Here is a 22,592-nt window from a genome sequence, read left to right as displayed (position 1 = left end):
ACTTAGGTAGGTTAAAGGTTTTATAACCCAATCATTTTACATCTAAACTACCTTGCATTGTCTTACACATGAGCTTTTGGGAGACACCTCATAACTAAACGGTAAGAATACACATGGCTATTCCCCTCAAGATTTAGAGAAAGAAGAGGAATAATAGAATATAGTTTGGAAAGCCTTCCCAGGTGGTTTTGAGCAACCTCTAATTGGTAAGCCCTATAACATAGCATACAACTTCAAAATAAGAAGCCCTCAGCATAACCCAGAGCATAATAAATCTGGAAAATAGTACCCTTTGAACAGTAAGATTTCACTGGAGACTAAACAAGTTTAATTTGCATTTTAGTATTTAACTAGTCAAATTCATTTTTGTCAGGTAGAAGACTGATAATCCAACATGGCAGAATTAGTAGTCAGCTAAGATTTCGGCTACATCAAATGTAACTACTCGATATTTCAAAAACAATGCAATATATTATGGACTCCAAAAGGAAAACCTCATTCATAAAGTTCTTAAAGACACTATTCAGCTTTCCCTAGGAGATTTTACACAAGATTTGTGGACCCAACAACCAATTTATGGTTTGTGTTGGACTCTTTTCTAATATAGTAATATATATGATGAGTAATTTCTAAATGTTTTCTACTGAATAAAATGAATATCAAATTTAAGTTTTTAAATTTTCTTTTTAGAGATTCTGATTTTTCTCTTCTTGCATTGCTGTTACAGAAATGGAACATCGATCCGTTAAAAAGGCTGGCATCGAGGTCCAGGAAATCAAAGGTCGGTTATATTTCCTTTATAACTAATACCAAAGGATACTTGTGTTGAATTATTTTATGGCTCTTTAATGCAACCTTTAGAATTATCAATCTAAAAAATATAATACAATCTGGTAAATGATCCATGACTTCTGCCATGTGCTGAGCCTTTAAACCTGCATATTGCCGCTGCTTTTTCTGATAAATGGAGTAGTCATAAGGATCTCAAATCACTGATTTCAAGTGATGGAATGTGATTAAGGATGTAAGAAATCTATAATTAGCGATCCAGAGACATTTAGAAAGGAAAAACATCAGCTAGTCATGTTAGGAAACATGTTGACCTCAAGCAAGCAGAATAATGCTGTTCAGTGTTCTGGAAAAGAATTTTTCTTAATGGGCTCTAATGTAAATCAGTGGAAGAAATCTTTGGTGAGTTATTGCTGTAAGGATGTGAAAAGATATATCTGTTCCCGAAGCTGCTATCCTAGTATTACTAAGCCTCAAAGATTTACCAAGGGCTTCTATGTGAAAAGCACAATAGCAAATCCAAGGGAAATGAAACTACCTGACCTCAGGAGACTTACAGCATGTAAGGAGCATGAGAGGGAGATTGCACACAGACACATTTACCCATACATGAAAACCACATCACTGGGATATAATATCAGGAATGCAGAAATGGAATTTAGCTAATGGTAAACAACCACTGGGTTCATTGAAAATCCTTGTTGAATTATATTCTCCCTGTCCTAGAAACAAGTTTGTATTTCTATACTTTCTACCATCTTCGGGATTTTGACATGTCATTTATATAGTTAAGTACTCACTGTGTTTCTTGTGGGGTGATCCTAATATTTAAGTAACTAAGTAATTTCTTTCTTAGTTGCTTTACAAATAATTTGCCTAGATATTCAGACTTAACCAGAGGCTTACTTGTTTTCCTTTCTCATGAAAGCAGGTTGAAAGAGATGAAAAGAAGCAAGAACCAAGAGGGAGTTTAGGTATTTATTTAGGCAGATAAGAAAATATAGCCGGCTCAAAGTTAAAAGGGGTAAGATAATATTATAAGGTAAATAAATAGCAATTACTTGGCATTTGTAGAGATTCTACCCAGGTGATACTTACTACCGAGTGACATTCATATCATATTCCTATACCAAAATGGTTCCTGGTCCTTTCTATCATTGTTATATATTAATAAGCATATTTGTCCTGGAATAAGATGCTAGGAAAGATTGGTAAAAATAGCTATCACTTGTGGAATAATCAACGGACTATACAGAAATTATCACATTTAATTCTTACAACATGTGATGATTGCTATTATCCCAGTTTTGCATTTAAGGACATTGAAGAACAGAATTGTTACTGAGATACTAAGTGTTAGAGCCAGGTTTGAAGTGAACCTTTGTTTGAGTCAAACCCTTTGTTATTATTTACTACTATTCTCTTGCTGAAGAGAAATGGATCCCACCAATTTATTTACTGTGAGTTTTTCCAGGAAATGCGGGCTGAGAATGGTTGTAGTTTACTCTGAAATTTCCAGAACTTCAAAATGGTCTCAAACTAATTTTGTTTAAATAGATCCCGCCAAAATAGTCTTGATTGTACTAATTAGCCTGTTGAGACCAGCCCAACCAACCACATTGACCCCTTTGGGTTGGTCAATGAAGGATAAATAATATCTTCTGTAGACCATTTCCTATTTTCTCAGTGCATACTACTGAGCCTATTTAGTCAGAAAACATCCCCATCTTGATAAAAACCAGCAGTTCAAAAATCATTTTTTAAATATTGCCACAATAGTCGAGTTTTAATAGGAATACCCCAATTCAGATGAAGTTATTCTATTCTTCTTTGAACCAACCAGTTTATGTGACTCTCATTAAACATTTTAAGATTATATTCTTATTAAAAATTGAATATAAATCATACTGGATCCCTAGATCATATCTTTTATCAAAATCATGAAGCTTAATTCAAGCCGAAAGGGAAAAACACCATCCCAGATTTAATAGCCCAGTGATGCATGTTCATTTCAAATCTCCTAATTCAAGTTGCCTTTGAGAATACTCATTCCCATTGTAAATGGTCACATAATCAGAAATTACAGGGTTTCAGAACCTATGTTCTAAGGGAATTGTAGGAATAAAATAATTTGGAATGATTTTTTAAAAGTTAGGAAAGGGATTTTAATTTTCAAATAAAGTTATTAAAACAGACATCCCACCTAAAGAATAGCCCTCATGCCCCACACCTCAATAAAAGATGATGATGATGACTCCAACTCAAGAAAATTCAAAACAAAACAAAACTTCCTAATGCATTGATCCTCTTAGACCTTTTGTAGAGGAAGCACATTGCATTTAAAAGAGCTGAATCTCATTGTTCTGTATGCACTTTTATGTCTTCTAAACTGCTACTTATTAATATGCCATCTAAAACCATCAGCCTTTAGTTTTGTCTGCAATGAATGGGTGGCAGTTTCTGTGTTGCTGTATTAAGAATGTCCCTCCTTCCTATCCCAGTTTTTTCTAATTCCTCTGTCAGATAATAGAGATTCATACACTTCTACGTGTACACTCACACAGTAATGAAGCTAGTCTCCCTTTCTAAATGCATTGCTTTAAAGAAGCAAAACCTCTTATACGTCAGCTTTTCAAAATTATGTTTATTTACAAATATCTAAAAAGATGCTATAAGAACTTGTGATATTGTAAGATTTTAAGACATTTTTCTTCTAGATAGAAGGCATCTGGCATCTTAGATGACAGAAGAATGTTATGCTCGATACCCCTTAATTTTCCAGAAGCCCAAAGCCCTGCCTAATATTAGAGCATCTTCATTCCTTATTCATCAGGAGTGTTCCAACTTAACTGAGATTTTATTTTAATAATTTTTTAAGTTGTTGATAGACCTTTATTTTATTTATTTATATGTGGTACAGAGAATCGAACCCAGTGCCTCACACATGCCAGGCAAGTGTGCTACCATGGAGCCACAGCCCCATCCCTTAACTGAGATTTTTAATAAAATAATTTAGGATAGGGCTGGGGTTGTGGCTCAGCGGTAGAGCACTTGCCTACCACATGCAAGGCCCTGGGTTCGATCATCAGAACCATATAAAAATAAATTTTTAAAAGAAGGTATAAAAAAAGAATTTAGGTTAAAGAGTAGATGTGACACAATTTAGATTTTTGTGCTCAGACTGGAATTTATAAGACTTGTAAATGATAACCATAATTTTTGCTTATTACTCTACCTACAAAGGTCCTGAGAAGAACAGCAATATTGCTTCTTTTTAAAACCGGAAAATTTAAGAATTTTAGCCTCCTTTTAAAAAAAAAATACAGAGCATCTTTTAAATCTTAAATATAACTCAGTTGGTTCCAAAAGTTAGAATGTTCAAGTATTTCTAGTAAATGACACTCAAATTGCCAGAATTGGTGTGGAAAATAAAAAATTTCTATAGTAATGTGCATATATCTTAGCAAATTCATTGCATCATCTCTTTATGAATGCTAAGCTGATTCTTTTAGTCTGTCACCTACATCACCCACGGTTCTGTCCATTTAATGGAGCTCTGTAATACCTGCCTTCAAATAGAAACAGACCTTTCTTCCAAAAGCAACAAGTACTTGAATGCCAAGCTACATCTCTAGATTATATTTTTTAATCCCAAGATTTATTTTATTAGTTTTTTTTTCCTGCTTAAATATAGTATAAGTATAGAGCAATTTTTTACATATTCTCTACAGTAAAGAGACAGGAATCACACTTTTACTCCTTTTGGAAACTGAGACTTTAGTTAAATTTGAACCATCTGGGTCTGCGAATCAATCCTTCCCTCCCCTTCAAGTTTCAAGAGCCAGGCTAGTGGATAAAAAGAAGGGGGTGGTGCAGGGAAGTCTGGCTTCCCCTTGTCCATAGAACAGGAAAGGAAATAAGACTTTGAGGCCATCTGCTAAATGATAATAATAGTAGTGCCTACTCACAGGTTTGATGTGAAAGTTAAAAGAGAAAAATGCCTGACATAGCCCAAGTGCTCAGTCCTTGTAATGAGACTGTGGAGGAAGCTGTCTCAGAACATTAAAGTGGAGAGTTTCAACCTGCAATCATTTGTACCATAAGTTGTATTCATAGTGCGTTAGGTAATTTAGGAAGTATTTCCTTGGTGCCCAGCAAAATGTTAAACTAAGTTTGTACATACTAAACATTAACCAAAGACTGTCCTGATTGTGTTAAGCCACCTATCCTTGTCACTTTATGAAAATCTTCACTAGGCCATACATAGCATGCTGTCTGTATTGTAGAGCAGAAGATAATGCCACGAAATCTTGTGAGTCTTTTGCAGATGTGCTTGTTACTTTTAGCCTGAGAATATTCTTGTCATCCTTTGCACCCTATATTTTCTACACAAACACATATGTGCTTCTTGGGGGCAAAAATGTCTCAAGGCCCAACCTCACTTTCAATTCATTAGTCGAGTTCCATGAAATAACTTCTATGGTTTTACTACATTTGTTTCTCAAATAGTATTTTAGGCCTATACCTATCTAGTACCTGCCAATGTCACAGACTAGTTGGGTAAATTATTTCCATCACCAATAAAATAATATACATGGATTTGTGTGCACTTTCATTTTGCTGAAGACTATTTAAGGAAATCTGTAATCCTGCAATTAATGTGGGCTATTCTTGTAAAGTACCAATACTGCCTTAGACATGAAAGAAAATTCATTAACTAATTATATATCTTACAAGAAAACAAATACTTATTAAGTACCTTCTTGATGACAGGAATTTATATGTAATGGTTTTGTGAAGGAGATAGTATTGTCAGTTTTACAAATGAGGTTATTAAGGCCCAGATAATTTAAGTAACTTGCCCAAAGTTACACAGCTAGTATATAGGAGAACTGGGATTTGAGCTCGGGTTTGTTTGACTCCAGCATTCACACCAATTTTTTTCCCTACATACTTCCTGTGACTTTAACTCAGACAAATGCAAAAGAAGGATATGTAGTTTGTGGAATTAAAAGTAGAACCAAAGAAAACCAGTTTCAAGGTGAAAAACCATTTTGTTGAAATAACTAATCACGTATCCAGATTGCTGGATTCAGACACTGAAATATGAAACCCAGGTGCACTGGACTCAGAAGTTCTTTCTGTACAATTGTGATTTGACGGGGTAGGGGTGGGTAAGAGGGTTCTGGAATCTTTGAGTCAGTTGAATATTGTGAACTCTTCTTTCCCTGAAGAAGCCGAGGCAGTTGTTGAAACCAAAATGGACAACAAACCCACCTCCTCAGAATTGCAGAAGATTCAAGAAAAACAGAAACTGATCAAAGAGCCAGGCTCGGGAGTACCCGTTGTTCTCATTACAACCCTTCTGGTTATTCCTGTGGTTGTCCTGCTGGCCATTGCCATATTTATTCGGTGGAAAAAATCAAGGGCCTTTGGAGGCAAGTAAAACGGGCCCCTTTAACTTGAACTTGGAACCTACCTTTGAAAGATTGTTTGGCCTAATTATCATCAGGAGTTTGGTTGTGATTTTTTTGTTTGTGTCTGGTTTTTTTGTTTTGTTTTGTTTTAATGCATTCTATATTTTTGACGTTATTGTCTCTGTTTCAGATATTCTCTATAATTAGTATCACAGTAGAAAATATGTCTGGAGCCTCTGGAATTTAGACAGTTGGATTATAATTAACCTTTAACATTGCCTTTTAGCAATTGGCTTAAGCCCAATTAGTATCTCCACACAAAGCTGTAGATAGTAGAGTCAGTATAATTTAGCTGACGGATCAGGAAGAAGAAGATTTCTTTGGTTGGAAACAGGCCATTTTCAAAGAACTTGGGTCAGTTATTTTGAGGTTGTAGTTTTTCCCATCACACTGGCCTTAGCTCCAGTTACATGACTTTGGGCAAGTTACTTAATCTCTCAAAACTACAGTTTCCTCACGAATAAAATCTGGATAAAATACCTCACAAAGTTGTAAAAGAGTAATTGGAATGATGTATCTAAAGCATTTATCAAAGTACCTGGAACCTAGTAAACACTCAACACCACCAGTAATTGTGACAAGTAATAGAATAATAGCAAATTCTTGTCTCAAACTTTAGCTTTCTCAAGAGAACACATATTTCTTAAAAAAAAAAAAACTATTTGAAAGTTTTTGAATAGTCATATTTAGGCCATCAGTATTTTACAAAATCATTATCACAGTATAGAATCTAGCAGCTGAGTTCCTTTCAGGACATCCAAATAAATAAACTTTGGCTGGGTGCAGTGGCCCATGCCTGTAATTCCAGTGGCTTGGGAGGCTGAGACAGGAGGATCACAAGTTCAAAGCCAGCCTCAGCAATAGTGAGGTGCTAAGCAACTCAGCGAGACCCTGTCTCTAAATAAAATACAAAAATGGGGCTGGGGATGTAGCTCAGTGGTTAAGTACCCCCTGAGTTTGATGCTAGGAACCCCCCCCCCAAAAAAATGGCCAAATAAATAAACTTTGACCCAACCCCTGTTTCCTACTCCTCAATAGCAGTCCTTCCACTGGGGTCCCAGGTCCTACAGCAAAAGTCTACAGATGCATCTAGGAAGCAGTTAGTGGGACAGTGTGGGAGGCAGCATTAGATCAAAAAACAGCATCTTGACCTTTTCCAGGTCAAGGCAGCCATGGCAGAGATTCAGTGCCCATTGCAAAGCCCTAACACAGAAAGAACTCAGAAACAGGAAGCAAAGTTCAGTTTAATAGGTTATAAAGGGTAATTTTTCTTAGGCTTTTTTTTTAATCTGAATTCAGATATCTCAGCAAAAATACAGTTGAATTCTTACCAAGAAGGACTTCTGTTGTCATGTACAGACCTGAAACTGTCAAAAGCAGGGCAAGGAGAAAGAAAGTCACCATCTTCATGGAGCTAAATAAAAGTTTCAAGAGAACAGGAGTTTTGTATATCTTGTTTACTCATATGTCCCTAACACAAATAACAGTTCTTGTCACAATGGGGTTAATAAGTTGTTGAAAGATTGAATGAATAAATGGCACTCAGAATAAATGACATAAAAAAAGAGAGATGTCATGTAAAAGCTATCATAGAGGGTGCTAAGTGTGGTGGTAAATACAGAGAATATTAGGAGCATCTAGAATCTGGAGGCAGATGGCAGGAATTGTGGTACCCAACCCAAATTGGAAGAGGAAGTGACTAAGGAGTCAAGAAAGTTTGATCTATCCTGTTTGCTGTTGAGGGCATGTGACATGGCACTGTTCTCTCATGATGACTTTACAAGAATGTATTGGGAAGGAAGAGGCACAGGTCACATGACAGGAAACTGCTTTTATTCATCCATTACTCAAAGAAAATTTGCAATTTTGTAATCTTCCATTTAATATATTTAATTCTAAAAGGAGATCAACTTCTCACCTTTTTTTCCAACATTTGTTCTTGATGGGTTTCACCCATGGTAAAATATTTAGAAATCCTCCTAAAGGTCCTTCCTTTATTCATCACACACTCACGTGTTCCATATCAGATACTGTGCCAAGCACAGGTGATGCAAACTGGATGAGGGATGTCCTGCATCCCTGTGGAAGATAAAGTCTAAATTTTGGCTTTCTGACAGTCTTAGTCGATGCTTCTTCCCTTTCTGTCAATTTCCTTCCTCATCGGCTCTTCCGCTGTTCCTCTGTCATCTTCCTGTTAGCAGATAATACAACCATGTCGTGGCCTCCACTCCTGGGGAAACGTTGTAAGAGGACCCTGGGCCTGGCTTCCCTGACCCTCAAGAGAAAGGTGTAAGCAAGGGAGAAAGTGCAGGGAGATACGATAAGGAAACAATAAAATCCACTGGGGTTGCTGCGTCCTCATAAGAAAGGAGAATTCTTCATAGAGATGGAAGCCCTGTTAAGAGCATTTAGGTGCCCTTATGTACCTGGAAAATACTTACAGTTTCATATCGAGTGTCTTCATTTTCCATAAAGGAGAAATGATGTACAAAAATCCAAAGCTTTCTCAAGAGGTGCATGTATATTCTTAATAGAAAGAGTAAAGTCTAACACATATATTCCTAAATTGTTGTAACCAAAGCTTTCAAATTTTACAAATTGTTGGTAACTTAATTCTATCCTGTCCTAACACAAGTAACTAAAGTGTATTTAGCATTATATATATATATATATATATATATATATATATATATATATATATTCTAAGCATGCCACATGCAAATTCCCATCTTATATATATAAATTATCTTTGATACTTCATTTCTCAGAAGAGAAAACCAAGGCTCTGGAATTAATGTATTAAAATTGCACAGTCTCTAAGGGACAGGCAGGAATCAAACCTTTAGATACATCTCAATATCTATGTTTTTCAATAACATATTGCCTTTTTCCCCTTAGAATTGCATATACGAGCCAAGCCATCCTAAACATTTAAGACTTCCTGATTTTGTGTTGAACATTGGTTGAAGAAGGTGACTTGGATTCATTTTGAAATGTGCCATCTTTTTTTTTCTTTTTAAACAGATTCTGAACACAAACTTGAGGCAAGTTCAGGAAGAGTGCTGGGAAGATTTAGAGGTATGCTTGTGACCTTTCAGAATCCTTCATATTTGGTTCAAAGTCAACAAGATCATGTCTTTAAAGAGCAAGGAGATATTTCATATTATATCTCTGAAAATTAAACACCTGGTATACAGCATAACATCTCCCAAAGTAAATGCAGAATGCAAACCATACACTAAACCAAATATGTGGCTCTGGCAGCAAATTTCCCAGTTTGTTTGTTTGTTTGGTTGTTTTGTTGTTGTTGTTGTTTTGTTTTGTTTTTTCCACCTTGCCATTCCCTATTATTCTCTTCCTCTGCCTTTTATCGGGATTCGTTTGTCTTTGGTAAATTTTCTGTCATTCCTGCTGTCGTGTCAGAGCTTGTCAGAGTGAAGATGACCTTTTCATAAAGTCATTGAAATGAAGAGCTGCCCAAGGGATGACAATTCCAGAGAGATGGGGAAAACAGGAGGCGAAAAGTCAATCTGGAATATTTCTACAGAAACACATAAGCCCGTAGAGCTTTGTTTTTTCTTTTTTCTTTTAATAAGTCTGTGGAGTAATATCTATCTGGCTGTTTGTCACTTTTTTTTTTAATATCTACCTTTTCCCAACCTCTAACTTTATTTACCGTTTAAGAATTTACAAAGAAGCTGTCTCATCTGTTGCAAACTTTACTTCAATTCTACATTGTTGTTTGCTCTCTTTAGGAAAGGGAAGTGGAGGTTTAAACCTTGGAAATTTCTTTGCCAGCCGTAAAGGCTATAGTCGAAAAGGGTTTGACCGCCTCAGCACCGAGGGCAGTGACCAAGAGAAAGATGAGGATGATGGAAGCGAATCAGAAGAGGAGTATTCAGCACCTCTGCCTGCACCACCACCTCCCTCTTCCTGAAAACCTGGCTTTGGTTTAGGTTGAATGAGATTTACTAAGAATGCCAGATTCCTTTCCCTTCAGCACGTTTAAAGTTTTGTGCATTTAATTGTATATGTACTAGTCTATGTGGGACGGTACACATTTTATTTTATTTTATTTGGTTAAGTTGGCTTCTGTTTTTAATTGAGGAGTTTCCTAAAAGTTCATAAGAGTGCCATTGTCTTTATATGAATATAGAATAGAAAAGCAGTCCTCTTCTTCCATTATAGTACTAATCTAATGATGGAAGTTTGCTCATTTACATTTTTGAGACTTTTTTGTGGATGTAAATAGCCCCATTCTCTGCTTGGACACAATATTCTCCCAATAGCACTCCCATTGCCAGCGTCTTTCTTTGGTGCCTTTCCTGTTCAGCATTCTCAGCCTGTGGCAGTAAAGAGAAACTTTGTGCTACATGACGACAAAGCTGCTAAATCTTCTTCTATTTTTTTAAAATCACTAACATTATATTGCAATGAAAGAAAGAAAAAAGTCTCTATTTAAATTCTTTTTTTTAATTTTCTCCTTGGTTGGTGTATTTCTGGGATGTCTTATTTTTAGATGGTTACACTGTTAGAACACTATTTTCAGAATCTGAATGTAATTTGTGTAATAAAGTGTTTTCAGAGCATTAGCTGTCAGAGTGTATTTTGCAATTTTTGCATATTTACAAGGTTTTGTATATAACTTTTGTAATAATCACACAAACCACAGATATGGTAAAACTTGCTCAGTGTCTTCAACCAAAAGAAATGTGTTGTACTGTATAAAATTTAGAAAATATTTTGTTATGTAGCAATATAAATTAAAGCCAGGCTAAGAGTTTACATACATGTATGAAACCAGGCTTTCTTTGAAAATTCACAGAGGATTTTTGCTTGTAGTGGATCAATCAGAGAGTAAATTTAATAAAAGGTGATCTTAGTTAAGAGAAAGCTTGTGTCTCAAATTACATATACAAATGAATCCATCAGTGTAGATTATTATTGATAATTTTCTTTTTAAATAATAGTTTCACCCAAATTTCTATATATACATGACATGATGGAAGTATCTTACAGTGACTGCATTTTATTTTTAGAATACCTTTTTCATAATCCATCAATGAAATTTAATAGGAACCTGTAATATTTCATTTCAACATAACTGAATCCCAGAACCCTTTCTCCAAAATGCTTACTTGCATCAGAGGTATCTTAGTAGTTGAAATATTAGAGATTCAATTGACTAATCATGAAAACACTGCAGGGTACTTTGCAAAAAAGAAAAATTATATTAGAATGCCTCCTAGCTATGTCATTTTAAAAAATTAATTCAATCTAGATTTTTCTCCTTATAATTGATACCAAAGAAAGGTTTTGTCACTTTCCATATGTTTACCTCACCTTCTTATTAAAGCTTAAATTGGGCATTGTCCCCAAGTGAAGGCTTCACTTATTTTGGATTCCTGTGTTCTTCCTTCTCAAACGAAACATACATTTTCTCTCCTCTAACCACTAATCTATGATTTTTTTCACCAAATCAGTGGTAAATATAGAATCACAACCACAATATTCTGATTGTACCTGATACTTTCACTGTCTTATAAATGTTATTTCAAAATCAGAATTAATCCAGTGCCCAGTACATGTGTTTTACAGGTTGGCTTTGATGCTATTCAGGTTTGTTAAGTTGAGAAAATTATTTCACCTGTACTGAATCCAGGTAATAACCTTTGTAACCTCATAAGCTCTATTAGCTACATTTTAAATGATATATACACTTAATGTTGTTCTTGCAGTTTTACAATAGCAGAATAGACACAAAGACCATAGTAATAAAATATAAGAAGACAAGAAAAAAACAGGAAAACAAACATGAAAATGGAAAAAACTAATAACAGGATAATTCCTATTATACCTACTCATGGAAACAAACTTGGCTCCAGACTTTCTATTAGCTCATTAAATAAAACTTGATCCCCTACATAATTTATGAGTCTATTAAATATTTAGCATTCCTAATATTAAGATCAGAAAAATTAGCTCCCAAGTGTCTTCTGAAATACAGTGCCATGTGGAATAATCAAAGTCTTCAACAATAGAGAGTATAGACAAATCCATCTTGCAGGTCTGTTCTTGCACATGTCCCTTAACAAGAGCACATGGCATTACAGGAAGGGAAATTGAAAAAAGAAAGTTTGCTAGGATATTATAATCCTGTCCTAGCATACCACCATTCTACTAATCTGGCTTAATTAAAGGTGGTAGACTGAACATGAATAATCTACATAAACTTCAGTCAATATTTCCACTGATAATTGTTCTTAGCAATGTTGTTTATTGAGTCAGAGATTAGACTGCTGAGGAAGTACCCTAGTGGAGTGGATCCCAGTCCTGAGTTCAGAGTACAATCACCTGAGAATTTAAGACAAAAAATTGTTAGGCACTCTATCCAGAGATCCTGATTTATGGTAGTTGGTCCAGAGTGGGATACAAGTGTAGATTTTGTTCTTAAATTTCTTCAGGTGCTTCCAATGTGCAGCCAGGGTCGAAACCATTTTCTTTGAGAATGGCTGTCAATTGCAGCAAGTACCTAGCTATATTTTCACATATAGTTTACAGATGTTTGGAAAGACATGACAGGATCTGAGGTGTTAGATATGACTCTGGGATAGTTAAAATGAGCATCTTTGATATACTAGAAAGTGAAGGAAAACAGCTGTGCTTTCATTTTCTTTTATATTCAATCATTAGAGGAATATAATTTGAAGAAGTTGAAAGAATAGCTTTGATATTCACTGGCCCTGAATTTTCAAATGCATAAAATCTTTTATTTTAAGCTTTTTAGTTTATTAAATCAGCATATTCTTTAAAGAATTCCCATTCATACTCAAACTTATACCCAGATATCTATAAATCAGATATTTAAGACAATGACAATGGGAACCATAGACTTTGTATTAGGGCTTATTCCCCAGACATCTTCACAGTAGCTGGAAGTTGATGTAGTCTATAGCAAAATGTCTCAAAATTTAAATGTGGCTAAGAATCAACTGCAAGCATTTATTTTAAGAGAACTGACATGGTCCCATTCCCTTAGTTCTTGATTCATTAGATAGAGCCCAAAGATCTGCATTTTTAAGAAGCACGTTTGGTGATTTGGATACACATGTTTCATAGTCTATCATCAAGAAACAAAACCTAAAACGTCCATATTCTTAAATAGGTAGTCTCTATAGAGTGATAGACTCAGAAATCATCCACCCCAGTTCCTCAAACTCAGATCACAAAAACCCAGAATGTGAGCTATCTGCATGACTGAATCTTAACAGAATCTTCTCTCTTTAGTCCCCTGACACCAATTATTCCACTAGGAAAAACAGGTGCATGCAAGCATAATAGGGCCTTCCTGAGAACCTCCTTTAGAAAAATATCAAAAACAAATACGAGTGGGGTCTTTAGCAAGGCTGCATGCTAGACTTACTTTTAAAATTTTTGAATCCCATTTACAGGCAAAAGCAAACCCATTGGTATGTTTTTGCAACATTGTGATTTAATTAAGGGAATGTTCACTTTGGAGAATATGTTGATGATGATAGATGTGACTTCCCTATATAGCACAAAGATGTCAGCCAATCATATGTCCAAAGTAGAGATAGGAAACAAGGTCATGTATTTTCTTATACAAACTTTAGAATTCACTGTATAGACAAGGTGTTTACCAATGAAGAACCAATAATAAAGTGCTTACATTTAGACATATGAAGGTACACAAAATAGGAGTTTTATAAAAATATATTTGACTCTAGAACTCTTAACATTTCTGAGTGAAAATGCATTTTATCATATGAACATTCTTAAAATGGATAAATAGGTCAATTGAAAATGCTCTAATTATTTCTGATATTATACTATTAAATTTTCCATGCCTTTAAAATTTTTATTATCTGGGGCCAGGCGCAGTGGCACACTCCTGTAATCCCAGTGGCTTAGGAGGCTGAGGCAGGAGGATCACGAATTCAAAGCCAGCCTCAGCAAAAGCAAGGCACTACGCAACTCAGTGAGACCCTATCTCTAAATAAAAAATAAGGCTGGGGATCTGGGTCAGTGGTTGAGTGCCCCTGAGTTCAATCCCAGGTACCCAAAAGAAAAAAAAAATATTGTCTGGAGCTGAAAGTATTGCTAAGTGTGATAAAATACTTTCCCAGTACACATGAGGACTTGGATTTAATCCCAAGCAAGATGTGTGTGTATGCGTATGTGTGTGTGTATACACACATGTATATATGTGTGTTTGTATGTATATATATGTGTTTATATATAATATATACAAATATATAAGCATTGCTGGGGATATACATACTATATATATAGAGAGATATACATATATACACATTTATGTGTGTGTGTGTGTGTGTGTGTATGTGTGTATACACTAAAGTTTAGATCTGGTTTTTTGGTTTTAGTTTTTTTTTGTTTTGTTTTTGGTGCCTAGGGGTGCTTAACCACTGAGCCACATCCCCAACCCTTTTTATTTTGAAACAGGGTCTCACTAAGTTGCTTAGGCCTCACAAAGTTGCTGAGGCTCACTTTGAACTTGTGATCCTCCCGCTTCAGCCTCCCAAGCTGCTGGGATTACAGGCGTGTTGTATGCACCCAGTTAAGTTGTATCTTTTTTTTTTTTTTTTTTTGGTTCTAGCCTCATACTTCTTTGCCTAATAAATTCAACTTCTCACTGGATTTCTCATGATAAAACTTCCTTTAGTTGTGAGTCTTTGCTTTGCTTATTTAATAATTAATTTGTTCTCTATAACTGAAAGAGATTATCAAGATTGCATGTGGGTAGAACACACAAATACAGACATCCTACATGTAGATAAGGAGAAAGCATTATCCAATAGTGTGGTGCTGTCTTAGGCATTAAAGTCTGGAAAGAACACTGGGTTAAGGATCTGAAATCCCCAGTTCTATATTTTATTATTTTATATACAATTATACTTTTCAAGCTTCTTTAGTAATAAATTATAACTCAATTCCAGTGGATTTAAGAGCAGTTCTTAATTATTAAGAACAAATAATGGTAGAATAAATAACAATAAGGAATTTATAATTTGTCAAAAAGTATTATTAATAATTGGTTCACATAGCTGACAATCCCAGGCATAACTAATTCCAAAGACTCAGTGCAAACAGGATTCTGCTTTTCTCCATTCCTGTTTGGCTATATTATATAAGTTTTACTTTCATGCAGAGTTTCCACATATGTGGCAATTAAGATGGAAGCCAGAGCATTAACATTAACTTCAAGATGGCTTTTTGTTCTTTTTTCTTTCTTTCTTTTTACCCAGGAGGGCTCTACCACTGAGTTATATATCTAGGCCTTTTTATTTTATGTTAAGATAGGATCCTGCTAAGTTTCCAAGGCTGGCCTGGAACTTGGGATTCTCCTGCCTCAACCTCCTGAGTCACTGGAATTACAGGTGTGCACAACTATACTTGTTAACTTTCCTTTCTAAAGAGTTCCAATATGTTGACTAACTGACCTGATTAAGTGCTATGCCAACCTCAGAACCACTGGATGCTGGATTAGACAGGCTTCTACATACTCAGGGGTAGAGTTATGTCCCATAGAAATCACACTGGTGATTGAGAAAGATGTTTTTCTCAAAACTTAGAATAGTGTTGCTAATTGAGTAAGAGTAGATTGTGCGTAGAGGCTGGGGGCAGAGGTTGCACATATTCACAATTGTTGTAGTAAAACCTTAACCACTTAACCATAACATTTCTGAGATAAAGGAGTTTACTGAAATAGCTATTTCTGTGATGCCTTTAGTGATTAAGTTAATGGTAACGTATATATGGAGATAGCCTCAAATGCTCAAAAGGAAATGTTTACCTTTGGCCTGTCACAGTAAGGATGAACAAAAAAAGTGCACCAAAGATGAGGAATGGAAATTTGAGGCCTAACCACTATCATTATATCACAATTTTACCCAACCAAGGTTGATGGAAATACAATTTTCAGTCAAAAACAGGTATTCACGTTAGTTAAAAATAAATTTAAAAAATAAACCAAGAATATTTGATGTTCTCAGTCTGATTTATTCTGAAATAAACATGCAAGAAAATTATGATGTTTTGTAGTCTCTGCTCTTTACCATGAGAATGTCGAAGCTACTGGAATATAGAAGATTATTACAATGAACCTCCGCATCTCTTCCTTTGAACTCACCAGTGGTTAACATTTTGTGGGATTGGCTTATTTCACTTAGCATGATATTCTCCAACTCCACCCATTTACTGGAAAATGCCATAATTTCACTCTTCTTTAAAGCTGAGTAATATTCTGTTGAGTATATATACCACATTTTCTTTATCCATTCATCTATCAAGGGACACCTAGGTTGATTCCATAGTCTATCTAGTGTGAATTGAGCTGCTATAAACATTGATGTGGCCATGTTACTATAGTATGTTGATTTGAAGTACTTTGGGTATAAACCAAGGAGTGGGATAGCTGGGTTAACATTTTGCCATTTTCTCTTTCTCACAGATATACACACATCTAACTTGTAGACTTTTGCCTGAACCATTTGAAAGTCGTTTGTGTTATGTGTAATTTTTTTTCTGTGTCATTCAATGTGTAATTTTTGTGTAACAAGTATACCTCAGTAAAGTCTGGGGAAAAAAATTAAACAAGAGGAACTGGAAATAATTATAAGCATCATAAATTTGGCCTAAATTTTTTCATATCTATCATCTAAGACTTAGGGCATTTTTCTACATAACTACAAAGTAATTACTATACCCAAGAGGTTTAGCATTGATTTATTATTTTCAACCAATATATAGCCCATTCCAAACTCCCAATGTCCCCAAAATGTTCTTTGGAGTTTTAAATTTTTGATCCAGTATCTAATTAAGATTCACATAATACATTTATTTATCATATCTCTTTGTCTCTGATCTGTACTAAGTATACTGCTATTTTTTTCTCTTTCAAAACATCAACAATTTTGAAGAGTGCAGACCTATTGTCTTGTAAAACGTCTCATAGTCTGGATTCATCTGTTTCATGATTGGATTAATGATTATAATTTTGCCTCCATTTTACTGCCTCATATTAGGGGGCACATAACATTGGTTTGCCCCATTATTGGTGATGCTAAATTTGATAATTCAATTAACATGGTGTCTGCCAAATTTCTCCATTTTATGGTCCATTTTCACTTTGTCTTTAGAAAGTAATTGGAGAAATCACTTTAAAATACCATTTGAGTATTTTTATTTGTTCTAATTAGTTATACATGATAATAGAATGCATTTTGACACATCATACATAAATGGAGTATAATTTCTCAACCTTCTGGTTGTACATGATGTAGAATCACACCATTCAATGGATGGAACTGGACAATATCATGCTAAGCGAAATAAGCCAATCCCCCAAAAAACAAAGGCCTAATGTTTTCTCTTGATAGTTGCTCAGATCTTTACCTCTTTTATTGATAAAAATATCAATTGTCAATCTCTTAAATTTTGGCATTTCCCTCTTTTGAATTGTAAAACAGAAAGGAAACCAAGTTTGCAAAAAACTAAGGAGGAATGTTTTCTCTGATTAGTGGATTATGATGATTATGATTATGATTATGATGAGGGGGAGGATGGGAAGAATGGAAGACCTTTGGATTGGGAAAGGGGAGGGTGGAGTGGGGTTATGAGGGTAGGAAAGATGGCAGAATGAGATGGTCACATTAACCTAGATAACATGTGTGATTGCACGAATGGTGCGTCTCTACGCTGTGTACAACCAGAGAATTGAAATGCTGCACTCCATTTGTGTACTGTGAGTTGAAAAAGTAAAACAATTTTTTTTTTTAAAAAAGAGACTATGGAGCACAGAATTAGTAGGCTTCCAGATGCAGCAGGGAGAATTCAAGTGTGATTCCAGATTTCTACTGTTGCTTCTTGCTGCCTTGTTAGGTTACTATTGAATATTGTTTATACCAGTCCTAAAAAGGCTACAGCTTCCTGCTGGCTGCCTTGGTCCACACTTCCTCCGTGGATGCTATTCATGGCTTCTAAGGAGTGAAGTTTTTAGTGTTGGGTTCTTTTAGTTCACACACAAACCTAAGAGTTCTGATGTGGGGTGATTCTCATGTCTGTGCTTCATGGATACAGAACTACCACCTGCCTTCCCTCCTCATAATCCACACTGGGGGTCAAGAGCATTCCCTTCAAACCTCCAAACATAGAATTCTATCAAACTTTTTTTTTTTTAACAGGGACTGGTTATTTGTGGTCTGTATTCCTTTCTAAGATGCTCCCTTCCATGATTCGGGGGTGATTTCTGTCATTTTACCTGTCATTTAAGAAAATATCTTAGCTCTAATGGGATTTACATTCTAGTGGCATGTACATTATATCTCTTACTTTTCCCTTCATTAAGATCCAAGATGTAATCCCTGATTGGGTGTGTTCTACTTATACATTGATGAAGTTTTGAGAAAATATGGCCCAAAGAAAAGAATTGACTAGTTGCACTAATTCCAATGCCTCTTTTGATTGAGTTCATTTCTGGCACTTTAAATTTTCGGTTTATTTTCTCTTGTGTTATATTCTCCAGAATTCACAGAATTCATGAAAATCTTTAGGAGTTTCAGATGTCTAGGACTTTTTTTTTTCACTTCCATTTGAAAGAAACAGATCTTTTCTCAAAAATTCAACCACAGGCCGGACATGGTGGAGCACGCCTCTAATTCCAGTAGCTCAGGAGGTTAAGGCAGGAAGATGAAGGGTTCAAAACCAGCCTCAGCAATTTACTGAGGCCCTAAGCAACTCAGCAAGACCCTGTCTCTAAATAAAATATTTAAAAGGACTGGGGATGTGGCTCTGGGGCTAAGTACCTCTGGGTTTAATCCCCCCCAAAAAAATTCTCAACATTTGATATAAAATATGTACCCAGATAATATTATAAAAATTAAATAAAATGAAAAGCAAATAATTCACTTAACAATTTTTAATGTGAAAAATACCAAGTAAAAAATGTATCGATTTTGCTCTTAAGGGTCTACAATCCAGTAAACTAATTCTACAAATGAATATAGGAAAAGGTGACATTTGAGAAAAGGAGAGGAGGGTTGTAGGCAAATACTTGTCACAGCAGAGGATTGGGAATAGGATTAGATTCTACAGAGCTCCAGATATTTCAGGGCACAGAAGGTGGATGGCCTGGGAAGTCATGTTGGTGCAAGGAGGGTTTGAATTTAGAGATATTGGGATTTAGCTGAATGTCCTATACTTGAATTTATTATGATAATTTTATCATATATCATGTATTATGAGATCTGGTAGTAAAATTTAAAAAGAAAAGTTTTGTTTTTTCCATTGAATTGGACAAAGAAAGAACCTTTTATATATATATAAATGGTTTTATTAAAATTAAATTAAAGCTAAAGCTAGTCTTAGGAATCCTTGGGAAATATGTTTGATAAATTTTGGACAAAAAAAATCCTTTATCAAATAAAGGATTTGTAAATATTTTTCCCAGTATGTGAGCTATCTATTCAGTCTCTCTTAATCTTGTTTTTTTTTTTAATTTTCAGTTATAGATGGAAACAACCCACTTATTTATTTATTTTTATATGGTGCTGAGGATTGAACACAGTGCCTCACACATGCTAGGCAAGCACTCTATCACTGAGCCACAACCCCAGTCCTCAATGTTGTTTTTTAATTTTGGTGAAATCCAATTTGATATGTTACCCAACAGTCATAGAATTCACAGAAAGCTTTAAGAATGTCACAAAGGCTCTTAATATTTTTGTTAGGTAAACACCAATGAGACTTCTATCCTCAAGGTCTTCTTGCTTCTCTAGTCTTGTATCTCTCAACCACCCCATCCCTGCTTTTCTTCCTCCCCTCTTCTCTATTCTTACTCTAAGAGAAGGTCAAGTTAAAGTTTGTTCTCAAATGACCATACACTTACTAAATGACCGCCCAGCTTCAAGACAGCTTTCCAGCTGCCCAAGAAACTTCCCTTTTCAAAGATATTCCCTCACTTGGTTAATAATTGTGTTTTTAAAAGAAGGAAATATATGGGTTCACTAATTCTAGGGTAAGAGAATCTAGAGAATCACAAGATCAGGGATCTCTTTCTGTCTCTCTTTCTATGTCTGTCTCTGTGTCTGTATCTTTATCACTGTCTCTTTGTCTTACTCTGTCTCTGTATTTCTAGCTCAAATTTCTGATTTCCTCCATGTTGGCTTCATTCTCTAGAATTTTCTTTCCATGTGGTATGAAAAATGTCTCTGGCAGATGTCTTCAAAAGTAGACAAAAATTCCCTTACATTTCTCATATCTATATCACACCCTCCCCCTGAAAACACACACACACACACACACACACACACACACACACACACAAAGACCACAGGATTTTGAAACACAAGAACACTAGTGTTTTGGATTTGTTATCTTGACTTGCATGACCAGTTTCCCAAACTGGGCATCGAAGGGATTGGAAAAAAGACAGACACAAAAATAGGAAAAAAAAAAAAAAAAAAAAAAAAACAGGATTCAGTGGATCAGCCAAACTCTGGTGGAGAAAGACTGACCATGAGCAAGCTAGCATGTTTATTATATAGGTTTAAACATCAAAATATTTTTTTATCTTCAAGATAAACAAAAATAAAGTTGTGATTAAAACAGCCCCATTAGAGCTTATCAACTTACACCCAGGACTCTCTTCCTCCAGGCAGCTAGCATTTGAACCTAAGGCTATGAACTAATAAGTTCTGTGGCTCGAACAGAATTCCCCTTTGAAGAGGGTATCACCATCAATTGGGCAGTTTTTGAGTGATGCCTTCACACTGAGAAATTCTCAAGAGAAGTGTCACCTCTGACTTTGGGCAGTTCCAAAGTTTCAAACAGTTAATTCAGTGCTCCCAACACTTCATTTTATTTTATTTTATTTTAATGACAATGGATTTGCAATGATTTATCAACCAGTTCTTAAAGACTTTAAAAAACTTCTCTACATGTATCCCATGATCATTTCTGTGATGATTCATGGCAAAGAGAATGGGATTATTTTTAGACCACTTGGATTCATATAAGAAGCTTGGGTGGAATCAACTTTCCCTAAGACCTAGAATGTCACAGAAAAGGTGCTAAACAAATTTGGATAGAAAGGAAGATAAAAATGATTGTTGAGAAGACAATAATTTTACCACAGGCTGGCTGCAGACCATGGTTAGAGAATAAAATTCATCCATTAATAGATACCTTCTGACCTTACTGACCTCAGGAGCTCACAATCTAAAAGGATGCATAAATTCATTGAATTTAGTTCAGTGATGGATGTAAAGACACACACCTGATAAAATTTGGAGCAGGGGACCATAAAGATGTGTGTTAATGTTCAAGAAGGCATTATACAGAAAAAAATAATTAAAATGAAAGTTGTAGCTGGTTGTTGATAGCAGAGAATACTAGTTGTATATTTCTCCATATTTAACTTTAAAAATTCACCCTAGAATCTATCTAAAAATTTAATATTGCATCATTTTCTCATTACACCATTGATATTCTTCCAAATAGAATATAATGCCCAAGTCACATTAAGAATCTAATAAAAAAAGACTCTGTGTGACAGTTTGTTTTGAAATAAATGCTGAAAAATTATCCAAAGTTACCAGAATAAATACAAATTGAATTCCACACCAAAGTCTATAAAACATTTTAGTATCATTTACATATGTAAATATTTAAACAGTTTTACATCTTATTTTCCTCAAAATACCTACTATATCATTTTAATTACTTAGATTAGAATGGATATGTGGATTACAAATAAAGCTATAATTTAATTGATCATTAGCCTGACAATCATAAAAGGAAAGAGTGGAAGAAAGAGCAAAAGAAGGAGAGATGAAGGAGACATTCACATACAGTTTCTTCAATAGAGTTCTTCAGGGGAGTTATTACTATTGCAGTGAATGGCTGACATCTGGTGGTAAAACTTGGTAAAAAAAATTTCTGTGGATTTGTGCACTCATAGTGTTATTTAATGGCTCTGTTATAAGAATAATTTAAAATGCTGCTAGTCATACAGTTCTTATGTCTGCATCATGCCAAAGCATCTAGATATTTGATAATATCTGGAATGTGAGGTGTTACATAGATACTGAAAGTATCCACACCCTCTGTACTCATGAGTCACTATTAACACTGAAAAGGATATGATTAAAGTGTGCTAAGTCTGAGAGTTTAAATCAGAAGAAACATTTGAAAAACCCAGCAATTGTCAAAGGAATTAAATGTTACAATATTGTCCCCAGTCTAATTAGATTCCTGGCTAAATTTATATTGATCCATATTGGATTG

The 22,592-nt window shown here is 35.1% G+C and overlaps 1 protein-coding gene across 10 annotated transcripts in view; it reads left to right on the top strand.

Moving 5' to 3' along the window:
• Positions 1-10,858, top strand: part of PAM (peptidylglycine alpha-amidating monooxygenase) — a 295,529-nt gene extending 284,671 nt beyond the window's left edge. For 6 of the 10 annotated variants that reach the window (XM_081293032.1, XM_081293030.1, XM_081293027.1 and 3 more), the window contains 4 exons: positions 728-781; positions 6,024-6,227; positions 9,291-9,344; positions 10,022-10,858. In XM_081293032.1, the coding sequence (XP_081149158.1) occupies positions 728-781; positions 6,024-6,227; positions 9,291-9,344; positions 10,022-10,203 (494 nt within the window). In that variant the 3' untranslated portion in view covers positions 10,204-10,858. The remainder of the gene's footprint in view (positions 1-727; positions 782-6,023; positions 6,228-9,290; positions 9,345-10,021) is intronic. The other 4 variants (XM_081293033.1, XM_081293036.1, XM_081293034.1 and 1 more) reach the window with 2 other exon arrangements.
• The last annotated feature ends 11,734 nt before the right edge of the window (positions 10,859-22,592 follow it).

Source organism: Spermophilus citellus (assembly GCF_964194105.1).
Source record: "Spermophilus citellus genome assembly, chromosome: 1".
Classification (NCBI taxonomy): domain Eukaryota; kingdom Metazoa; phylum Chordata; class Mammalia; order Rodentia; family Sciuridae; genus Spermophilus; species Spermophilus citellus.
The sequence above is the reverse complement of the archived record's forward strand: the minus strand, read 5'-3'. Positions and strand labels throughout refer to the sequence as shown.